Source organism: Brassica oleracea, chromosome C1 (assembly GCF_000695525.1).
Source record: "Brassica oleracea var. oleracea cultivar TO1000 chromosome C1, BOL, whole genome shotgun sequence".
NCBI classification, from domain to species: domain Eukaryota; kingdom Viridiplantae; phylum Streptophyta; class Magnoliopsida; order Brassicales; family Brassicaceae; genus Brassica; species Brassica oleracea.
Genome location: NC_027748.1, coordinates 37,842,019 through 37,864,590, shown reverse-complemented (window position 1 = coordinate 37,864,590; position 22,572 = coordinate 37,842,019). Strand labels below are relative to the sequence as shown.

At 32.7% G+C, this 22,572-nt stretch overlaps 2 protein-coding genes and 1 long non-coding RNA gene across 4 annotated transcripts; 2 read left to right on the top strand and 1 right to left on the bottom strand.

The window, feature by feature from the left end:
- The first annotated feature begins 7,068 nt into the window (after nucleotides 1-7,068).
- LOC106302941 lies at nucleotides 7,069-8,095 on the top strand. The gene is made up of 5 exons (XR_001262463.1): nucleotides 7,069-7,171; nucleotides 7,354-7,434; nucleotides 7,525-7,723; nucleotides 7,851-7,955; nucleotides 8,079-8,095. It is a non-coding gene; the product is annotated as an uncharacterized LOC106302941 (long non-coding RNA).
- A 6,619-nt stretch (nucleotides 8,096-14,714) lies between these two features.
- LOC106316871 (xylosyltransferase 2-like) lies at nucleotides 14,715-18,186 on the top strand. Its single transcript, XM_013754742.1, has 5 exons — nucleotides 14,715-14,966; nucleotides 15,388-16,074; nucleotides 16,158-16,233; nucleotides 16,296-16,411; nucleotides 17,481-18,186. Exons 2-5 carry the CDS (start codon nucleotides 15,486-15,488, stop codon nucleotides 17,984-17,986), a joined length of 1,287 nt encoding a protein of 428 aa, XP_013610196.1. The 5' UTR covers nucleotides 14,715-14,966; nucleotides 15,388-15,485; the 3' UTR covers nucleotides 17,987-18,186.
- LOC106316854 (protein SPA1-RELATED 3) lies at nucleotides 18,173-22,419 on the bottom strand. 2 transcript variants are annotated; one of them, XM_013754733.1, is made up of 8 exons: nucleotides 22,300-22,419; nucleotides 21,247-22,035; nucleotides 20,883-21,040; nucleotides 19,727-20,621; nucleotides 19,226-19,372; nucleotides 18,791-19,102; nucleotides 18,653-18,712; nucleotides 18,173-18,574 (listed from the first exon to the last, which is right to left on the bottom strand). In XM_013754733.1, exons 2-8 carry the CDS (start codon nucleotides 21,856-21,858, stop codon nucleotides 18,383-18,385), a joined length of 2,376 nt encoding a protein of 791 aa, XP_013610187.1. In that variant the 5' UTR covers nucleotides 21,859-22,035; nucleotides 22,300-22,419; the 3' UTR covers nucleotides 18,173-18,382. The 2 variants fall into 2 exon arrangements, with proteins under 2 accessions (XP_013610187.1, XP_013610178.1); XM_013754724.1 differs by lacking the exon at nucleotides 22,300-22,419 and having other exon boundaries at nucleotides 21,247-22,274.
- Between the last annotated feature and the right edge of the window lie 153 nt (nucleotides 22,420-22,572).

The following is a 22,572-nucleotide window of genomic DNA, read 5'->3' as shown; positions in this document are numbered from 1 at the left end:
ACCTCAAACTTGTGTCTTACGTTTGCACCTTTTCTTGTGTCTAACGTTTCGAAATTGAATTTTGAAATAAATATTTCTAGACTCTTATTCTCATCTGCACGTCAAAAGTATAATAGAATAAAGTTACGGAGAGGGCCTTAGTTCTTGCTTTATCAGACCATGGATGTTCCGAATAAATCAAGACCATCATTTCAAAGGCAACATTAGCCTATAAATGGTTGGTTTTTCACACAATGAACCTCCAAATTTCCAGGGTTCGAATCCTTCTGACCCCTCTTGACATTATAAATTTGTCAAAAAATAAACATTAGCCTATAAAACGGCATGGGATGGATCTGATAATTGTGGAATTTGGAATTAATTGATAAGATAATTGCCTTTTTTTGCCATAGCTTGTCAGGAGTTCAGGCCGTCTGTATGTCTTTACTGTTTGATGGATTCAGGGGCCTGCACACCCAATTTGTATTGTATGTATCCGTTTAACTTAAACCAGGTCTATTTGTGACAACAGCAAAGAAGAAGAACAGTGCATAATCCCACTTGGAGTTGGATAAGTGGCAATAAACAAGGTTAATTTTGAAAAGTGCTGTACTATTAAAAATAATAATAATAATATATCTATATATATATATAAAAATATGTTTGTCTCTCTCCTAAGCTATCCACGTGGAAAGTCACTTTCTAACAGGCTGACACGTGTCCGTCTTCTGTGAAACGCGGCGCATCACTTGAGGTTATCGGTACTGGGTTTTATTTTTTTGGTTGGGCTTGAGTTTATCTTTGGGCTTATACTATGAACAATTGACAGAACTTTTTACTCTTTAATATTATTGATGAATGTGTAAATTATTTCTTAATACATAGTAGATAAAAAAAACACACATTACGATATGGACATTATATTATCATCAAAGCAATCTTTACCCTATGTACTTCATCCAGTGATAATTTATAAAGTAGCAACGAATCTATGAGTTCAGCAAATTTGCAATTACCTACGTCAGAATTTTAAGTATATAAACAGTCAACAGTAGTATGTTGAATATTATATTCATATGATTTAAAAGCCTTTACAAATTTTTATTTTTAAACATACACCAAAAACTTTATGAAAGTAAATATCTATTCAGGTTCTCAACCACTTCAAATACCACCAATGCCAAAAAAACATTGAATAATATTTTTTTTAAATTATATATACATAGAAATATTTTTAGTGGTAGGGTATATTTATAATTTCTAATATTTGGCCAAATAAAAAAAAAGGAAATCTGCATGTATATAACCATGAAAAAAAAACTACTTTAAGTAACTTAATCAAAACAACAACCACGTACAACTAAACCCGATGAACGTCTCAACCTCAAAAGAAAGATGTCATAAGATCAAAAATCCCAAGAAATGACATATAGTTTTGTACTAACAGCTTACCAACCAATTTAATTTACATAGTTCGTTTAACAGTAATCAAAACAAATATTGGTAGCTTTATAGTCTATTTAGTATTCAAATACATTAACATGTACAATATTTAACTAATATGTATATTTTTATATGATACAAATTTATATTAAACATTCATTCTAACTATTTAAATTGTTTTTAAATTTTCATCCCGCCCTAGTATATATATATAGCTTTGAAAAATTATAGCTTATCGTTTTAGAAACTTAGAGTAGAACCTTTTGTAAATTGTACGGCGGTTATTATTCTAAATTCGATTTTTATTTTGTTTTTTTATTTATATTATAACTAGATTTTGATCCGCACGACCGTGCGGGTTTTCTTAGTACTAAAATATTTTAAGTTATGCAATAAAGTATATATTGGTGGATTAATATAATTTTGTGTTATATATTATCTAATTTTATAATAATATTTATGTGGCGTATAATAATATTACTAAAAAATTTATAAATTTTGTATTTTTGTAAACAAAATTTATTTTGAAAACATTATTATTAAACAATATTGATTGACATAATTTCTTTTTATTTCTAAATTTGAAATATATGTAGAAATCAAATTAAGTTAAACCTACATAATAGAAAATTTGCTATATAGTGATTAAATAAACCAATTAATTATAGTTGTTTAAATAATAAACCGAATTAGTTTCTAACTCAGAGGAATACACAAACGTTAATAATACTAGATTGAAATTTTATATATACGAAATGAATAAAGATCAAATGTTTCATCTATGAAGAGAGGTGTAAATTAATTATATTACATGGTAAAATCATTTAAATGTATGATTTTTAAGTGGTCTAAATTGAAAAAATCGCATATGAAACAAGTCATAATTTATGTGGTAAATAGATAAAATATATTTACTTTTAAATTAGAAATATAAATGAATATTTATTTTAAAAAACATCTTTTAAAATATTTCTTAAATTTAATTAAATTTTTTATTATAATTAAAATATTATTAAAAGTATTTTGTATAATTATTAAATTTTTTTTCAATCAAAACTAAATTAAAATTTAGTTTCTAAATATACTTTGTGATAATTAAAATTTTAATTAACTAATTTCGAAAATATATTTTAAAAAAGATTCTAAAAGATATTTGAAAGATTTTGTTAGACATTTCTTTCATATATTTATTAATATTTCAAATAAAAATAAAGATATTAAAAGATATTATAATTAAGTTATGTAAAATTTAATAAACTTTCTAGGAATGGTCCAAATAAAAAAAATCACACATGAAATAAATCATGACTTCTATTTTAATAGTATAGACTAGATCTCCACCCGCGCAACCGTCCAGGTTTTTGTTTTCATTTATTTTTATATAATTACTAGAGTTTGAACCCGCGCACTTGCGTGGATATATTTTTTATTTTTAAATTGAATTTAAATGTAAAGGAAGTTATGTACGTCTGATAAATTTTCAGTGTTTTCTATATAAAATTAGTTTTTATATTTTTATATTCGGTGAAAAATATTCTGATGAAATTGTAATATTCATATGTTTTTAATGTGTGGTATTATGTACGTTCATTAGATTTTTGTTTTTTTGATTTGGAAATATAGTCATTGTTCGATTATTTACAATGGTTAATTCGTTTTGATCTAGAAAATTGTGTCATTCTCGGTTTTCATGCCAAAACCTATGTTAGCATATTTAAAAAAAAACTAAAATTGTAACATCACACTAAGAAGTTTAGTTTTAACATTTGTTTCAGATGTATTATTAATGATTTATTGGAATTTTTCGTTTTTAAATTTTGCATTCTTGTAATGTGTATGTTTGACTTAATTAATACTTTATAATACTAAATTTTGTGAATAATTTTTATTTAATATATGAATTTTCATATTTCTGTTTTTATTATTACAACAATAAAAGATAAATCGTATCTAAAAATATGGACACATAATAAGTTAAAAAAAAACTAAATTTCACATTCTGTTACACCAAATATTTGAATGTATCTAATGTTAGATATCCAAATTTATTTGTATGTATATCTATACTATTAACTAAAAGATTTTGTTTGTTGACTTGAGGATGCTAAAGAATATTTCGTTACCAGGCTTAGAATATCTTTGCACGTAATAGTTACGATGATGCCAAAGAATATTTTTCATCCCAATAATTTATTTTTACTTAATTTTAATGAAACGATAGCTTTCACAACAAATTTTCAGCCATTAAAATATCGGATGTACAGTTCAAAAAAAATATTGGATGTTACCAAAATATTAATGGATGTTAAATACATAGTATCAAAGCATGTTTGAAATTTAAAGCACATCTCGTGGTTGTTATGATATACTCTCTCTGTTCCTAAAGATCCATATTATATATTTTTCACACATTTTAATAAAATACACTAAATTTGCATAATTTTTTGTGTTTATTTTTTTTCAATAACTTTACGCCAATAAAAACTCAATTAGTACAATTAAAGTTTTTGAAGTTTGCAATTAGTTAATAAAACATGCATTGAAAAGGTTAAAAATGGATCTTTTTGAAACAATTTTTTTCTCTAGAATATGTAACTTTAAGGAACGGAAAGAGTATATAAACTATAATTTGAATATATTAGTTTGAAGTGGATTACCAATATATATTAATATTTTGTTTTGGTTTGTAATAGTTGGATTGAAAAAATAAACCAAGTAAACCGAAGTTGAAAATGAAGAGATGTCGTCATCTACATTACTGAGAAAACGAAAAGCTCGAATAAGCTCGTGACAGAGGGAAAATAACTAAACCCCAAATCGACCGAGATCAATCTCAATATTATGATGATTCAATGTGAGATAGAATATTTATAAGTTTCAAGTGAGACCTAAAAACATAATCCCTTTAAACTTAGGCTTATGTTTGATGAAATCAATGAAAATATTCTTAGTTACTGTGGTTAATGTTTGATGAAATCAACCATGAATGATGATTAGTGTATATAAAGAGAAGTAGTTGCTCTGGTTTGCAGTTTATTAGAACAGAAAGGTCGTTCGCATGCAAAGATTAGTCAATGGACGTGAGGACCATTTGATGTTCGTGTTTAATTTATTAAGATGGATATAAATTCTTTTACTATGTTATGTTAGTAAATGAAATGGTTGGTTAAAGAAATGATTCTTTTAATAATTATTGAAATGGACCTAGTATGATTCGTTTATAGTAGATAAAAAATAGAATGTTAAATTAATAGATTAAATAAATGTAACTAACTTGAAATGATCCATAAATTAAGTAACATACTAACAAACTTGAAACAGTCCAAAACTTAAATGAGAACTTTTATGGTAGATAAATTTATGACTCTATTTTAATAGATTAGATTTTGTTTTTAATTCTGAATTGGTGTATATTATAATATATATGTGTTTATCAATTTTTAAAACATAATAAGTTTACGTTATATTTTTTTCATTGAATAGATTGTTTCAAACTTTCACATGTATTTGTAGTTTCTTCTATATATATATTTTGGATTATTATTTCATTATTAAAATCGTAACTATATATATAAAGATTAGTAAAATATTTTTTTATTGTCATATTCAAAAATATTGTAACATTTCACAAATTTAGAAAGTTTTTAAAAAATTAAACATTTGGTTTTTGTTTAATTTGTAAAATAAAATATATAGTTTAAAATTTGTTTTCATTGGTTTAAGGTAGTAAATATTAATCATTGTTAGATAATATGATTTTGTTATTAAAAATAATCTTTATAATTTTAAAAGTTAACATCAATAAATATTTAAATATTTAACATATGGAGGTATAGTATTACAACATTAAATTATATATATTTAATTTATACTATATATAAATCCAATGGATCATCTATTGTTTAAATCTAATTATTGATAGTCCAATAAAAATTTCTGGTTGGCCCAAAACTTAAATGATAAGATTCAAAATTAAATGTAACATGACTTTTTAGGATTATATCTATTAGGTCCATTTTTAAAAAAAATCATGAATCAAGGTTGTGACTTCTGTTTTAATATATAAGATATATATATATTGTTAACTTCGTTTCTTTGGTACGTCAAAGCTCTTTTGTCGACTCTCAAGCATGCTAATGTGCAGAGCTAGTGTGCACTTCAAGATCTCTGATGTTTCTCGACGCAGAAATTTCTTTAGCTTTCCTCATAACAGCAATACTCTGGAAAAACTCGGCCTTTTAACAAAACATAACACAATGTTATTACATCCATAAGTGAAACTAACAGAGAGACAATAAATCTTTACCCCTAAATTTGTCTCGTTATCATTTCATATGACTTGTCTTTCTGCTCAAGTACGTGTGCCATTTCCACATCCAAAGCATGATCTTGTTTAAAAGATTTCCGTTGATTCAAGAGTTTTCCAAATGGGTGAAACCCAATAGTGTTTGGAGAAGGAAAAAAAAAACCCTTATTTCTACAAGTTGATTGTTGACTCTTTTAGTATTTGAATCTTACTAGATGTTTTTCTGCACTATGTGCAGTAATTTTTTTTTTAAATCTAACTTATATTTAAAAATAAATTTTATTAAATATTATAGATTTTACTATTTTCTTACTAATATCTAATATAGATTTGATATATATTAAATCAATTTGTATAAAACTAATAAAAATAATATAAAATTGTATAATTATCAAATATTTAACCTAAACAATATTTATAAAATTTGTAGATATATAAGACTAATGATCTTAAGATTAGATATTTAAATTTTTAAAAAAATTTAGAAATTTTTGAAACCTTTATAAGTAATACAAATTGTATAAGTATATAAAATAATAATATTTCGAAATTTGAAATGTTATATATGAATACATTTATTTTATAGATGATGTATGAGCTATTACCATATTTAAGAAAAAAATTACAAAAAATAAATATCAATATTAAATGTAATATATGAATTATTACCATATTCTAATAAGTTTGCAAAAAATATAAATCAACATTAAATGAAATTATCCATGTAATATTTTTCCGGAAGTCATGTCATCAATTTCAGTAGCCATATCATATTTGTTTTGTGGAATTATTTGTAGAAATGACATGTGGCAAAATCACTTCGCAAATATAGCCTAGGGGATACTATAAATAAGAGATTCTCTCCTTCCTCCTTCTGCCACGTCATTAAATAGAAGGAGGATGAGTCGACACGTGTCTTTCCCACTTTGAGTTTTATTACTGTCGTATTGGGAATGTTGTTAATGGGCATTTACGAGTGTTTCCTTGGGCTGCAACGGGTCATTCATTTGTGGCCTACGGGACGCATTATTTGTCGTGACCTGAAAAAGTGAAAGGTCGTCTTCTTCGGGGTTCATCCTTTACTTCAATATCCAATTAGGTCAAACTGCAAATCGAGTCAGACGAATTGTCCTCAAGAACTTGGTATCCAAGCAGCCGTCGTTTCATATTTGGTCCTTAACCCCATACGTTACAAGTTGTTTTCAATCATCGGCTTTAAGAGATGTTAACTCCACCGACACGAATCAAGCACGACGTCTCATTCAATGATAATACTCATCCAACTCCAAGGCGGTTTTCTTTATCTATAAAATGGTTAGCCTTCTACCCTTCACATTGTTTGGTTCTCCAGAAAACAAAGGAAATTCCCAATCACAAAGGCTTACTCCTCTGTTCTTCTTGGTGATTTGAAGGTGGATATCTAAAACATTTGTTGGGTTTCAGGTACTTTAACATCATCACCACAGTCGCTTGGTAGTGTCTTCAGTATTGATGTTTCTGTTTGCGGCTCTTTAATTTCTGTTTTAGTTGTGCTCTTTAGTTCCTTTTGTTTTATTTAGGTTCAAAACACTAAGACGAAATATTTTATATATTCAAAAAAAATTGTGATTAATTATGTGTTATAGTGTCTCAGTTGATCTTTGGAGCTCGGATGTGTTTACTCTAAGATTCTAACCAGAAGACTACTTCTTAAAGGGAGAACCTAGGTGAGAAAGAGACCAAAAATGATATGCCGAATTTACTCATTCCAGATTGTAGTTTTTGATGAATTTTGTGTGTGGGTTTGTTCTCTTTAGATTGAACAACCACCAAATGAAGAATTATGGGAAAAGAACCAGCTTCATTGTCAAACTAAGATGTTTAGACCACAACATCAGTATGAAGGTTGTCTGAGTTAAGATTTCAGGAGTTTCTGAATAAAGTGGTTAATCTTCGGGGGATTTATCATCTAATCCAGACAAACGCGGAGCTGCCTCCTTTGCTCTCATGTGAGAGGTATAGAAATAACCCTAAACTTTAATCAAATATCGAATGATACTACAGTCATGTATGTATATTATAAACTGACAATGTTTTTCTATGTGATCACGTGTGTTGATAGATTTAAATATTTGTTTTGCAGGGGAAGAGTTGGTATGAATAAAAGTGATAACTTGGATCCAAGAACGGGGAAATCACGTACAACAATCAAAGAGCCTAAACTCCTAAGAAGTCACCAGCCCAACAGGTATGTATTTCAGCAAGCTATCCTCATCTATATTTATTGTATCAAAGCTAAAAATAGGAATAAACTGATGCTTCAAAACCCAGGTTCTTCATTTGTGATTTGGTACATTGATTTCACAGGAAGCATAAAAGGAGCCGAGACAAAAATCATTCTTTTATAGTTGTTAAAAAAAAGACAGATTTCATTCTTCCAACACCACCGGAGACATCTCAGTGACAACTAGAAGTGAGGAAAGAAAATGATGCAGCTTCAACGCTTACTTATACAATCAGCCTACTGGATCTGCGAGCTATGTCAGACAAACTGAACTTTCTCTGACCGCAAGTTGATTTAGATTTCGAAGACTATTAAAAATAGAAAGAGTTAAAAATGAGAGAAAAATAACTACCATTAGTTTGTCCCAGTTGTGTGTTATGTTCTAATGGAAAGTTTAATTTGTGATATTATTCCTGCTAGAAAGAAAAAAGAATTGAGCACAAGTAAAAGAAGAAAAGTTTTAAAAACAAAGAGGAAAAGAAACAACTACAACTTACAAAGAAACAAACAAAGTCCGAACATAGTTGGAAAGACTGAAACTCCGATTTAGATCAAAAACACAAAATTTATAGCAAGAGAAAGGTTCACCGTTATCGAATTATAGTATAGAGAAGAGAATCTTTCTACTTCTTAACCGCAATTCTTTTTCCAACTTATTCTTTCACTTTTACATTTTCTATTATTCTTTTGAATTCATAACGTAAAGTAACAAAATGTAGTCGACCATAAGGAATGAAAAAATGTAGCTACGAGATTAGATGGTCTTTGATTAAATTTTTTTAACATTGGTTTTACTAAGGTAGAATAGGACTACCACTCCAAACTCAGAAGAGGACATATGAGTTCAATACTAAAAATTTAGCGAAAAGGCCTTTACCATAGGCAAAACAGAAATCTAAATGAAAACACCAGTAGTTGCCGTTGATATAGCCATCCTCAACAAAGGGTAGAGGAGATCTCCATAGACCGACAAACAAAGGAGTTAAAACAGCCAAACAATCAATTAAGATTCATGTAAATCTCCGATAGAGATAAATCTTGATGAATGAGAGCACAAACCGCTGCTTTTGTTTAGATTATTGAGTCACTTTTTCAATTTTGAGTATTGCAAAATAAATATTTCTTCTATTGAGTAGGAGATATCAAAAGCTACAAAAGCAAGGGAGAAAAGGAATAAGAGAGAAGAAAAGGCAAAAAGAAGGACACTAAAGAGAAGAAAGGCTACACAATTTACTAACTTCCATAACACTTCTAGAAAAATATATGAAATATGGAACGGAGCAGAGGCTTGCAGTAGACTTAACTACATTTTCAAAATTGGAGAGAGTATTGCTTAGCAAATGGAATTTGAAGGCCTTCCATGTTATCTTTGTTCAAACATATGTTTACTCTGAATAAATAAAAATTATGTTAGAACCAAGAAAGAAATAACTCATGTATCTTTTAATTAACAACAAACGAATGAATTAATCTTTGTAAATTAAAACGAAGATTTATTATGTGTTTAAATTTGGATAAATGTTATGCTCAGTCTGTTTATTTAAAATAATATGTTTGTTACCTTTTTTTCCTTTTTTCCTTTTTTGCCTTACTAATAACTTATTAGTACGATTAATTACATAATATATGAGCAAATATAAACAAAAACATCAAACAAAAGAAACAAAGAAAGACGAAGAAAATTATTTCTTTAGTCAACTATTCAACGTAATTAATTATGTAACAATACATTCACTAACCATAATAATCCATTATAATATATATATTTTCTTTTGAAAAAATAACAATTGTTAATAATAGAAATTGCTAATATTGTCTGAAACAACTATAATCGACAGAGAGTTCATGTAAATTAAAACCTCTTTCTCCACTATTTGTAAACCCTCGCAAAAAAATACAATGTTATTTGAAAACTTTCATTCTCTATTGATCGGTTTCGGTTGATTTATGTATTTTATAGTGTTATAATACTTAAAACACTATAAAATCTTATCACTCTGAATTAAATCAGCAAAAATACTAAGAATTCGGTCATCTTTAGTTATACAATTGGAATTGGAATTTGGTGTAGAAAACATAATTATACTCACACCCAACTTACATAAAATAAAATTTACTTAAAATTATTTTTTTATAAAAATCGAAACATCAAATTCTGCGCGTAGCGCAGACCTGGCTAGTACATAATAAAATCCCCTTTATATCAGGAATTCATATATGTAAAATGTATAAAGATTTTGGCAAGAGAAAAAGAGAGATTTGACCTTATTCTTTTATACATTAATAACTTATGGATCATAAAATTAAATGCTTACAACGCATTGCATTGGCCATTACTTTTTTGAACTAATTTTGAGCCATTGACCATTATTTTATATACTATTTCATGTTGCATATTATTAAACGATATTATATTTAAAGTTAATATATATATATATATATATATATATATATTAATTACTATTTTTATGGGATGCTGATCAAGATCCAATTTCATTGGGTAAAATTATTGCCAAAATAGATATCAATTACATTATTTAACTATGATTGCTTGTGTGGATAAATGACAAATTTCTACATCTCTCTAATTACCCTGAAACAAAAGAGTTTTAGTATTTAATTATGAGTTACAAACTTTTTAATGGCCTTATACACGCTACATAAAAAATTAAACAACAGACAAAAACAATTTCATTTGGAGAGATTAGCATATACTTTCACACATTTTTTCTCTCCCAATTGCCAAACACATAAAGTCTATCATATTTGTTATACCAAGACAAACAATATCTACCTCTTTTGACCATATTTCTTAACAACACAGCACAACACCACAAATCTCCTATATCTTGACTTAGTTTCCGATCAAGTTAGTTGTCTTATTTCTTAACCTTTGCCATTTGAAAACTCAGGAAAATAATACATCTTAAGATTAGACATGCTGATCCTAGTGGGATGTACAGAAGCAGCTTGTATTGACAAAAAAATGTCCCAATCTGGTTTACAAAAATAATCCCATCAAATATGTATAATAGAGTCAAGGCTCAATTAATTCAAGGTATAGTATGGGTCTCGGTCCATGTTGAGCTTTAGAGTTAAGCCCATTGAGACTAACTGTGATCTCCTGATCACTCCATGTGGCTGGTGAAATAGTTAAGCGCGTAAATTGTTACCACTGACGTAACTACCGCAACATAAATCAACCTTTTGGCTATTACAACAACATAAAGTCGTATTTCATGTGTGAAAGCAAAATCTTTTGCTATGGTGGTCCCCACTTAAAAAAGTGATGGAAAGCAATGACTTTTGTGGATACAAATTTATTTCAAAGTGACATCATGTTTTATCTCTTACATTGATAAACAGATAGAGTCTGAACTGAAATCTGAACTCTGGAACATTGGTAAACAAATAGAGTCTGAACTGAACTCTACAGAACTCTAAAGATGTTACCAGGCTTGAGTTAAAAAAAAAAGATAAGTAGGTTAAATAAGAAAGTATTTTTTCTTTTCCGTTGATTAGGCCACTAAAGTTCGACTTCCAAAGGAGATACGGAAGACGAACGCTCTCTCTCTAAACCTCATCCTCTCTTCTCTCTCTACCCAACTTTCCTCCTCCGCGTTCACTCCCCGCTCCGGTGGCTGCCGTGTCCTTTTGCGGTCGCCGGAGCCCCCTGTTTCCTCCGCTTCTCATCGTCATCTTCGTGGTCTTCTCTGTGTCGGCGGAGGTGAAGCTCTGAGATTCTCTCCTGGTTCAAATCCGGGTTTATGGAGTAGATATGTGTTGTTCCCAGTGAGGGTAGTGACGCTAGAGGACGGCGTTTGCTCCTCGTTGTGGCTACCTTTAGTTTTGCTCCTCGTTGTGGCTACCTCTAGTTTTTCTCCAGCGACTTTGTCTAGGAGATTTTTTTTTAGATTTCGTCAAGCTTCTCGGTTTGGCGGTGCGTGGTTCGTCGGGGAGGCCTCTTAGTCTCAGATCTGGGTTGCTTGCAACTCCGATGACTCTCTCTGTCTTTGTCTCCTCCGGTGGTCTTCGGGGGAAGCACATGGAGTCCTTGAGTGGGCGAGTCTCTCTCCTACTTTGAGGTTGCTCCGGTGGCAGCACGTGGTGTTGCTTTGGCCATTGTCTCGTTACTAGTGGTTTGCTCGCCTCAAAGTTAGAGGTCTCGTCGTTGTGGCATTCACCTTCGCCAAGCTTCTCTCCTTGTGATAATTCCAGCGTGCTACTAGCTGAAGTCAGGGCTTCGAAGTAGGTTCCGATGGAGGCTGGTTTTCAGTTAAGCTCACGGTCTTCTCTCTAATTCGGTTGAGGCTGCTCCAGAGGTGGTGTGATGTTCAGTCCGATTGCTCTATATGGGCTCTCGGTTCAACAGGTGTATATTGTCCCAGTGAGGGGCTTGAAGGCGGAAATCTTCGAGTCTTAAACCGTACGACGGCATCGTCGGATAGTCTCATTGCCTCGTGCCGCTGGTGTATGTCAATGTCAGGTTGGTTTGTGATTCTGTGCTTGTGATTCTTGGAATGGTTCACGATTCGCTGGCTTGCCGGAAGCTGTAGGTACCTTGCTTCAAGGTTTGAGCCGCCTTTCTCTCGGACTCGTGGCAACTGGCTTTTCCCTGCGGTCCCCTCCATTTTCCCTGGTTTGAGCTCACTTCGCTGGTCTCCGTCTCCAAACGTCTTTGCTTCTCGTCTCTGTTTAAGCTAGTGTTGTTGTGATTGGCATTGATGTTTAGTTTAATTTCAGTAGTTCTGCTACTAGTTAATCTGTTGTAACGTTTGTCAAAAACTAAAACTTGGTATAATAAATTTAACATTTAAAAAAAAGTATTTTTTACTTTGATTACAAGATGCGCACGGAGAGGATATTTTAGGAAATGTAAAACAAGAAGTGTTGCTATCACATAATAAGACGGAGAATTCAGCCAATTCATACATCAACAGAGTGTCGCGGTCCCGATCAATACATACATTCGGATCCTGTGCTAAAACATACATCAACACATAATATATTTAAATTTCATACATCAACTAACACAATTCGGCTTTTACATACATTGACCAATTTTCTGTTAGTCAAAAGTAACGGAATATGAGCTGTTCGTTATATACTGACTAAGTGTCCGTCGAAAATATTATGTGGCTTTCTATATTTTAAATAATTATTAATTAATAAAAATATAATTTCTAAAAAGAAGTAGGTGAGACTCGAACCTGGGTCTGGCCAATGTTACATTGGATCCTCTAGCGACTATGCCAAACGCAATTTATTGATTGTATTCTCTATTATTTTCTATTATACCTAATGAATATTTTTTTTAAAACATTTTTCATCTTTTATTTCCTCTCATCATCCAAACAAACTAAATAATCAAAGGGTCATTCTATCCCTTATTTTATTGATAACAAAAACAAAATTATTATTTTTAATTGTTTGGAATTATATGTTTTCAAATTTGAACTTTTTCAAATTTTTTTCAATTTTTTATTGAAATTCAAAAATTATTTTTAAAACTATTTTAAAGAATTCTATTTTGAAACTTTAATATTTTATTTAAACACAGTAACAATCATTAAGCTAATTACATATGATTTATATACTTTGTGGAGCTAATTCTAAATAATAAAAACTCATAACAAGGAATATGAACATATTTAGGTTAACATATCCTTTTATTTACATATTCCTACATAATTACACATTTTCATATGTTCATATTCCTTGTTCTGAGTTTTTAATTATTTAGAATTAGTTCCACAAAGTATATAAATCATAAGTGTATGTAATTAGATTAATGATTATTAATGTGTTTAAAAAAATATTAAAATTTTCAAAATATAAAATTTTAAAATAGTTCCAAAAAGTATTTTTGTATTTCAATAAAAAAATATTGAAAAAATAAATCGATAAAAAATTAGAAAAAATTCAAATTTGAAAACATATAATTCCAAACAATTAAAAATAATAATTTTGTTTTTGTTATCTATAAAACAAGGGATAGAATGACCCTTTGATTATTTAGTTTATTTGGATGATGAGAGGAAACAAAAGATGAAAATATTTTTTTAAAAAATATTCATTAGGTATAATAGAAAATAATAGAGAATACAATCAATAAATTGCGTTTGGCATAGTCGCTAGAGGATCCAATGTAACATTGGCCAGACCCAGGTTCGAGTCTCACCTACTTCTTTTTAGAAATTATATTTTTATTAATTAATCATTATTTAAAATATAGAAATTCACTTAATATTTTCGACGGACACGTAGTCAGTATATAACGGACAGCTCATATTTTGTTATTTTTGACTAACAGAAAATTGGTCAATGTATGTAAAAGCCGTATTGTGTTAGTCTATGTATAAAATTTAAATATTTTATGTATTAATGTATGTTTTGGTATATGGTTCGAGTTTATGTACTGATCCGGGACTGCGACGCTTTGGTTGATGTATGAATGCGTCGATTTAGGTAACGAGACGTGTCTGTCTGCTACAAATATGTTTTGCTTTAATATGAGTATCTATCATCGACACGCACATCTACACATAATATTCAATAAAATAAAATGGGTCATCATGGTACTTGGCTCACTCACTGTCAGCCTTTGAAAAACGTGTCAGCGAAAGGGTTTGCATTTGTAATAAAATAAAATAAAATAAACCTAAAATTGAATTAGATTCCAGTAATAAAGGAAACAAGAGTGACAAAGTAATGAAATTTACAGCTCAAAGAACAAAAATATTGATTGGGGGAGAATATTTCAACGAATGAGAGTTTCACACACGTGAAAGGATCGCAAAAAAGCTTTTCTCTATTTGCTTCAGCGAGTTCACAGTCTCTCTCTTCTTCATCTCTATATAACTCTCTTCACTCGACACAGAAGAGACCCGTGTTCTTGAGCTCTGTAGCAGACCAGAACAAAGCCACAAAGATTTTAAAAAAAAGCTTCGAGATTTCAACAACCAAAATAGAAAGGTTTCGTTTTTCAATCTTTTTTTCTTATCTAAATCTCTAGATTTGTTTTTTTTTTGTCAGGATGAGTTAGGTGTATTATACAGTGCGTTAGATCTAAATGGCAGCTTCAAGATTCTGATAGTGTTAATTTGATCTTGGGGATATATAGTAGTATACGTCAAAAGGGTATTTAAAAAAGTATCTATTTTGTAATCGGTAATAGCATTTTTTTAGAGGTTTTTAAGAGTTTGCTATAAGGTTTGCTTAATCTAGCTTCTGAGATGCCCAGATTGATTCTTTGATTGATGAATCCAGATCCCAAGAGAGCCTTGTCGTCTTGATTGAATTATTTTGCTTAATCTGGCAACTTTTATGTTTTAGTATCTTCTTCCTTTCTATATCTGTCTCTGACCACTTTACTAAGGTTTCTCACGTTTAATAGGTCTTTGTGTCTGATCAAGCCTGAACTCAAGATTGTGTCTGATTTCTCAACTCTACTCAAATTTATGTTTCTTGTCTCATGATCACTACTTTGCTTCCATGGGGTACGTAAACATGGAGAAGAGATGGGTACTATTCCCTCTCGTCATCACATCTCTCGCCTTCGTTTTCCTCCTCGCAACCTCTTTCAACATGGGCCTCATCTCCTCCCTCCGCAAATTCAACAACATCTTCTCCATCATCCCTTCCCCTCACCACGTCAGAAACCAAACCAAACTCGACTTCGCAGAGTCCAAACTCGCTAGACAAAGACAAACCCACCCTCACGAAGAAGACAACAACCTTCCACGTTTCGCATACCTCGTCTCCGGGTCCAAAGGGGACGTGGAGAAGCTCTGGAGAACGCTAAGAGCGGTGTACCATCCGAGAAACCACTACGTTGTCCACTTGGATCTTGAGTCACCCGTTGACGAGAGACTAGAGCTGGCTTCTCGGATTAATAAGGATCCTATGTATTCCAAAACCGGGAATGTGTACATGATAACTAAGGCTAACCTTGTGACTTATAGAGGACCGACAATGGTGGCGAACACACTTCACGCTTGTGCTGTTTTGCTTAAGAGAAGTGCTAACTGGGATTGGTTTATTAATCTCAGTGCTTCAGATTATCCATTGGTAACACAAGATGGTAATAATTAAAACTCATTTTCTTTGTTCTCTGTTTCCATCATCAAGAGGTTAAGTCTGATTTGATTTCTCTTTATTATGCAGATTTGCTTCATACGTTTTCGAGTCTGGACAGGAACCTCAACTTTATTGAACACACAAGTGAACTAGGTTGGAAAGAGTAAGTTTCTTTCACCTTCTTGAGTTTCCTCTTTGGTATTGATTCTTGTTATCCTTGTGAAGGGAGAAGAGAGCAATGCCAGTAATGATTGATCCTGGACTCTACTTGTTGAACAAATCAGATATCTACTGGGTCACTCCTCGTCGAAGTTTGCCAACTGCGTTTAAGTTATTCACTGGTCAGTCCTCTAACCTGTATTTGAAGCTCCATTGTTGCTTTTAGGCCTGGACATATAAACCAAGAACCTAAAACCGAACTGGAACCAAACCGAAGTCATATCTAAAACACATTTTATATACTTAAAATATTATTTATTTTAAAATTACCAAATATTTTTAAAATAATACGTATAAACCAGTGTTTTTAAAACCAGACCGACCCGATGGTTGAACCGGGTTCGACCATGAACCAGATAAATAGCCGGGTTGGGTCTAATAACTGATTCGACCATGAACCGCCACGTAGTCAAACTGGATTTAAGAGTTATTAAACTGATAAAAACCATTTAAAACTATCAAAAAATTCTAAACCATCCATAAGAACATAAAACTAATTTATATTTACAATGTTTATGTTTTAAAATCATTTATATTTTAATTATGTATCATATTTAATAACATTACTTTTAAATTTATACACTAGAAATATATTAACTCAGATTATTGAACCAGGATTGACCTGGTCGAACCGTGACCCAAAAATTATCCGGTTCAATTCCGGTCCGGTTTTAAAAACACTGGTATAAACTGAACTACCTGAAAAACCCGAATTATCCGAGTATTTTTATCCAACATATTTAAAATTATGATTTACTTGAATATTGTATCCAAAACATTTAAATTTATTTGAATTATCTGATATTTAGTTCGAAAACTGGAAAAAAAAATTTTGTTCAAATTATCCAAAAATTGGACCCGAACAAAAACTCAATTGGAACATAAAATCTATCGGATTTTTAGCCAGTTTCCAACATTGTTACCCAACCGAATCAAAAACCAATATAACCAAACCGACTTTCATATAATCCAACGATTCCTATATCTCTAGAACCGAAAAACCAAAAACCGAAAAAGAAAACAAATTAGGAACTGAAAACTGAACGCCCTTGCTTTAATCCATCCATAGGATCAAAACAAAATTTTCTTTGTTGATGCTTTTAAGTACCCATGAGAGCTTGTTGGTATTGCAGATGCACATGATCAATTCTTTATCTTGCCAAATAAAGCTAATAATTTAATGCTGTTCAGGATCTGCTTGGATGGCTCTATCACGTTCGTTCGTGGAGTACTGCATTTGGGGATGGGACAACTTACCAAGAACCCTTCTAATGTATTACACCAACTTCGTTTCATCACCTGAAAGTTACTTCCACACTGTAATCTGCAACGTCCCCGAGTTCTCCAAAACCGCAGTGAACCATGACCTTCACTACATCTCCTGGGACACACCGCCGCAGCAGCACCCTCACGTGTTGACGCTCAACGACACAGTGCAGATGATATCCAGCGGTGCTGCGTTCGCTAGGAAATTCAAAAGAGACGACAAGGTGCTTGATGTGATCGACAAGGCGTTCCTTAGACGGAGGAATGATAAAGATGGTTTTACTCCTGGTGGGTGGTGCAGTGGGAAACCAAAGTGCTCACAGGTCGGTGATGTGGCTAACGTTAAGCCTGGTCTTGGAGCTAAGAGGCTTCAGGGACTTGTGGAGAGGTTAGTCAGTGAGGCTAAAACAGGAGTTAATCAATGTAAATAGATCCAAGGACGAAAAAGTGAAATCATATATATACACATAACATATAGGGATGGTTTCAGAGAATCTTGCAGTTGGCAGGGCTTTTAGTTTGGGTTTAGAAAAAACATTGTTTTGATTGCGTAGACGCCACGTCACCTACTGGTTACATTAGGGTTAGTTTTTTTTCCTTGTTTGAATTGAATAAAAGTTATAATCTATTTTATTGAGATGTTTACAAATACAAAGATCCAACATCAATATCTTTAATGAAATTCTATACACAATCTTTCTTTCTTTTCCTAACCTTTTTAGTAATTGATTTACCCTATATAGTAGTCCAACAAAACAGATCTCTATCACAAGAAGAACTAGAGATCTTTTGAAGGTATCCTTTTGCTTTTGTTTCCTGAGAGGCTCTCAAGCCACCATTTCAAGAATCTTGATGTTGCCATTGGAGTTAGCAGCGACTAGCGTAGACGACTGTCCACGCCAGCAGATTGAAGATATGAACTGTGAGGCATCGTCGATTTCAAGACCTGACATGGAGTCAGTGTTGCTGAACATGTATGACATCACCGGCATTGGGAATGCCTTGTGGTACACGAAAACCTATTAGGATTCACAACAAGAAAGAATCTCAGACAATCAAGTTTTTAAGTGAAGATTGTTTTGCATTAACGCTTTTACCTCGTTAGTCTCTGAGCCTGTAGCTATATACCCATCAGAGACAGATAAGCCAACAAAGTTCTGCAATAGCAAACCACTTCAGAGTGTGTTCTCAGAAGAAGCTGAAGAGCAAAGAGATTCTAGAAAAGGAATGTTAACCTTTAGATTAGTGTGTCCAGCAAATGAATGAAGAGGGGTTTCATTAACACCAGAAGCAGACATCGATAAATCCCAAAGCTTCAGCGTGTTGTCAGTAGAAGAAGACACAAGAGTGGATGAATCCACAAACTTGACATTACTCACTGTCTTGCTATGACCAACCATTGTGCTCAGAGGAATCTTGGGGTTCCTAAGATCGTAGTAATACACTTTGTGATCTGCAGAACCAAACGCTAAACACCGGCCCGAGTCTGATGGGAACTGGACACAGCATATATTAGCCTTTGTCTTGATGGTTCCAGTACTAACTCCCTGAAAAACGTTTCACAACACAAAAAAAAACTCCTTAAATCATACAATCCTGAGGACTAACATGTAAATTTGGAGAAAACTAGTTTCAGATTTCAATAGCCGACATTTTTAAATTAGAATTGCCTGATTGATACTCCATAGCTTAACGGTTCCATCATCACTTCCACTAGCCAGCAAAGTAGGGTCTGCTGATGAAATATCAATGGACCATACTCTCTTCTTGTGCTCCTTCATCTCTGTAACCAACTGGCTTCTTGCAACATCCCATATCTAATACCACAAACGTATCAGTGGCCGTCTTAGATAGAGGGACAAGCGGTGTGATCGCTCGGGTCCAATCACTTGTCACCCTATTTCTTAAAAGATAAGGGTCCGATTATTTTTTTTTTTTATAAAATACATGTATTTTTACATTAACAATAAGAAAAAGTGTCCAAAAATTTTATACGAAAATAGTTTTATTTTTATCACAATTTTTTTTAAAAAAAATACTTCAGCTATTAGTATGGAGACTTAACTTTTTTGCCCTAGGGCTCATGACATTATTGAGCCTTCCCTATGCCAAACTAATTTCATGAATCTTGAAGTTCTTATAAAAACAATAAGCAGAATCTAAAGACTAACCTGAACCACACCTTCAAAGTTACTTGATGCAATCTGACTCTTTATGTAACTGTTCCAACATACACTACTTAGCGTTGACCGGCTAGCTAGTTCCACAACCGGATAGTGAATGTCCCGGTTACTGTTTACAATGGAGTTACATTCGAAGATCTTGATCTTCTTGTTTGCACCAGCAGTGGCGAAAAGCTCTCCGTCACGGTCAAATGCAAGAGCGCAAACTAGGTTATAAGAGTGCAACAAGTCTCCTTGTTTCAAATCCGCTTTCACTCTGAGCTTACTGAACGATAAGTATTTGCATAAACCCTCAAGGAATGGATCTATCCACCCGCCTTGTCTCGGAGGATCATTGTTGGAAACAGGGTTGCTTACTGAGCTTATCATTGAACCTCCTCTCCCGTTTTCACTACTCAAAGGCGAATGTCTAGTTAATGATTTCCCTAAAGCAGCAGCTTTCATTTGCCTGCGCCTTGTTAGAAAGTAGACCGTTTCTAGCTTCTTGAAGTTTCTCATCAACCTGGAGCTTTCAAGAAGTGTGCTTCCTTGACTCTCTTCATCAACTTCAACGTCTATTTCCACTTGTCTAAACCGTTTTCTTGAGGCCAACAATGTAGAAGGACCAGAGGGAGATTGGTGATCATCTTTACTGAGATCAGAGTATGAGCTTCCTTTTTTCTTCAGAATCAGCTGTCTCTTCACAACTTGCTCAATGTCTGAAGAAAGAAGTGAAACAGTATCCCGCAATCTATAAGCAGAATCTTGCTTTCTTTGTTGAATCAGTAGCAACAAATCGAGTAACGACTCTTGTTCCTCGATTCTATCTCTCAGCTCTATTGCTGCTTCATGTTCAACCAAATTGTCTCTTGGTTCGGTTATAAACTCACTCTGCAGCAAGTCACTGCACCAATAAAGACAACTTCTCTATTAGTTCCATTTAGTAAAAGATGATGGAGATTCAGGGCCGGTCCTGGACAAATCCTAATGAAACATTCGCCTCTAACCCCTCCCCCAAACTTTTGAAGAAAAATACATAATCATAGGTCTCCAAATTTGTAAAAAATCTTTTTATAAAAATCTTTATTAAATCGCCTAGCCCCAAAAATCTCATGGCCAGCCTGTAGAGATTAACAATGCACGAAACTAAAAACACGAACTAAACCTCATTGATGGTCGACAAATTGGCTCGGGATGGAGTAGCCACAAGCAGAAAGAAGCTTCTTTATGACATTTGAGCAGTATCTGAGGCGGAAGTACACGATGTCTTAAACTAGACATAGTTCTTGACTTCTCCTCTCTTGAAGTCACAGGGCAGAATAGCTGCAAGAGAGACATAGACTTTGAATCTAAAAGCAGCTAACAATTTTTCCGGCTAACAATCTTTGCCGGAAACCCAAATACCGTAAAGAGTCTTTCCCAACAAAAATTGAAATCGAGTGGTGGAATGCCTACTATACACTTTTTTACCACTAGGCCAACGACTCGTTGGTAGCAGCTAATAATTTGTTGGAAAAAATGTCACAAACCTCGAAAAGAAGAACGCCTAGACGGTAGACATCTGAAGCGCAAGTACTTGGAGAACCAAACTCCTCTTCAGGGCTAGTATACCAACTTGTCTCCATTGCTAATACATGTTTCATCGGTAAACAACGTTGCTTCTTCTCTTCCTCTAGCTTCTCGATTTGTCTCCCCAAAATCTTGTTATATGATCCTTTCTCTTCCTTCTGGCTAATTGGACCGTCCTCAGAGCCGGAGTCAGAACAAGAAGCGGATTCGATGAAGGAAACATGGTTAAAAGAAGACATGACAAAACAAGATGGCTTAACGTTATGAACAACAATGCCTTGAGAGTGAGCCGCATTCACAATCTCCACGATTTGTCTGAAAATGTGCAAGCACTCTAAAACATCTACAGACCGTTCAGGCTTATCAAGCCACTGTCGTAAGCTGACGTCACCCCATTCCAAGGATCTAACGAAAGGGTCAACCCCTAAAGAATTTTCTTCGGAGGAGGGTTTGTGTGTGCTACTACCAAACACGCTTCTGACACACTCATCAACTGGTGGGAACTCAGTGTTCCTGTCTGAAACACCAGAGGTTTTGAACCCTCTAGAATTGGAGTTTGAATAACCTTCCATCTATAGTAACCAGAAACCAACAAGTAGCCGACGAGTTGTCTTGATTTTCAACTCTAATTGGAACCATTTCGGATACAGCAGCTCATTGCTTAGGATCGTTAACCACAAGTCACACATTCGCCAAGAACTTGAGATTCACTTTTTGGAGTGATCACACCCACAAAAAAAATCTCTAGGCTAGAAAAGGAAGAACACTGAATAACTTAGGAGACCCACTTGAGAAAAGCACACAAAGGACATAACTATCATAGAAAATGTAATATTTTGATCATATAAACAGCCAAAAGGGGGAAGGAATCTTCTGTACCGCAACACTTTTTTTTTGGAACTTAAAATTACCAAAGATAATTTTTTAAAGGGTTGCAAGAATTCCAGGGTACGATTCTGTACCGCAAAACTTGTTAAGCTTTATTAGTGAGAGGGAGAAGATAAGAAGAGAACCTGAGTGAGAGGCCAAGCAGAAATGATATTTTCGAGATTGAAACAGAACCAACCACACATGCAACATCACCAAACACAGTAACTCTATAAAAAAAAAAAGTAGAAGCAGCCGCTCTCTCTTCTCAGCCCCATAAAAGTCTCGACCTTTTGGAATAAAAACAAAAACAACTGCTGAAAGAAACCATTCACCGTCGAATCGTCCTTTAAATATTTTATATAATGGATATCTCTCAGTTCATGTTTTTTTTTTCAACAATTTTTAAAATCCTCCAC

Excerpts from the sequence above, each read along its gene's own strand:
- LOC106316871 (XM_013754742.1), top strand. The coding sequence starts at position 15,486 with ATGGGGTACGTAAACATGGAGAAGAGATGGGTACTATTCCCTCTCGTC. Across the intron at positions 16,075-16,157 it reads TCCATTGGTAACACAAGATG|ATTTGCTTCATACGTTTTCG; the intron begins GTAATAATTAAA and ends TTTATTATGCAG. Across the intron at positions 16,234-16,295 it reads AGTGAACTAGGTTGGAAAGA|GGAGAAGAGAGCAATGCCAG; the intron begins GTAAGTTTCTTT and ends ATCCTTGTGAAG.
- LOC106316854 (XM_013754733.1), bottom strand. The coding sequence starts at position 21,858 with ATGGAAGGTTATTCAAACTCCAATTCTAGAGGGTTCAAAACCTCTGGT. Across the intron at positions 20,622-20,882 it reads ATTTGTCGACCATCAATGAG|TGACTTGCTGCAGAGTGAGT; the intron begins GTTTAGTTCGTG and ends TTATTGGTGCAG. Across the intron at positions 18,575-18,652 it reads CAGGCTCAGAGACTAACGAG|GTTTTCGTGTACCACAAGGC; the intron begins GTAAAAGCGTTA and ends GAATCCTAATAG.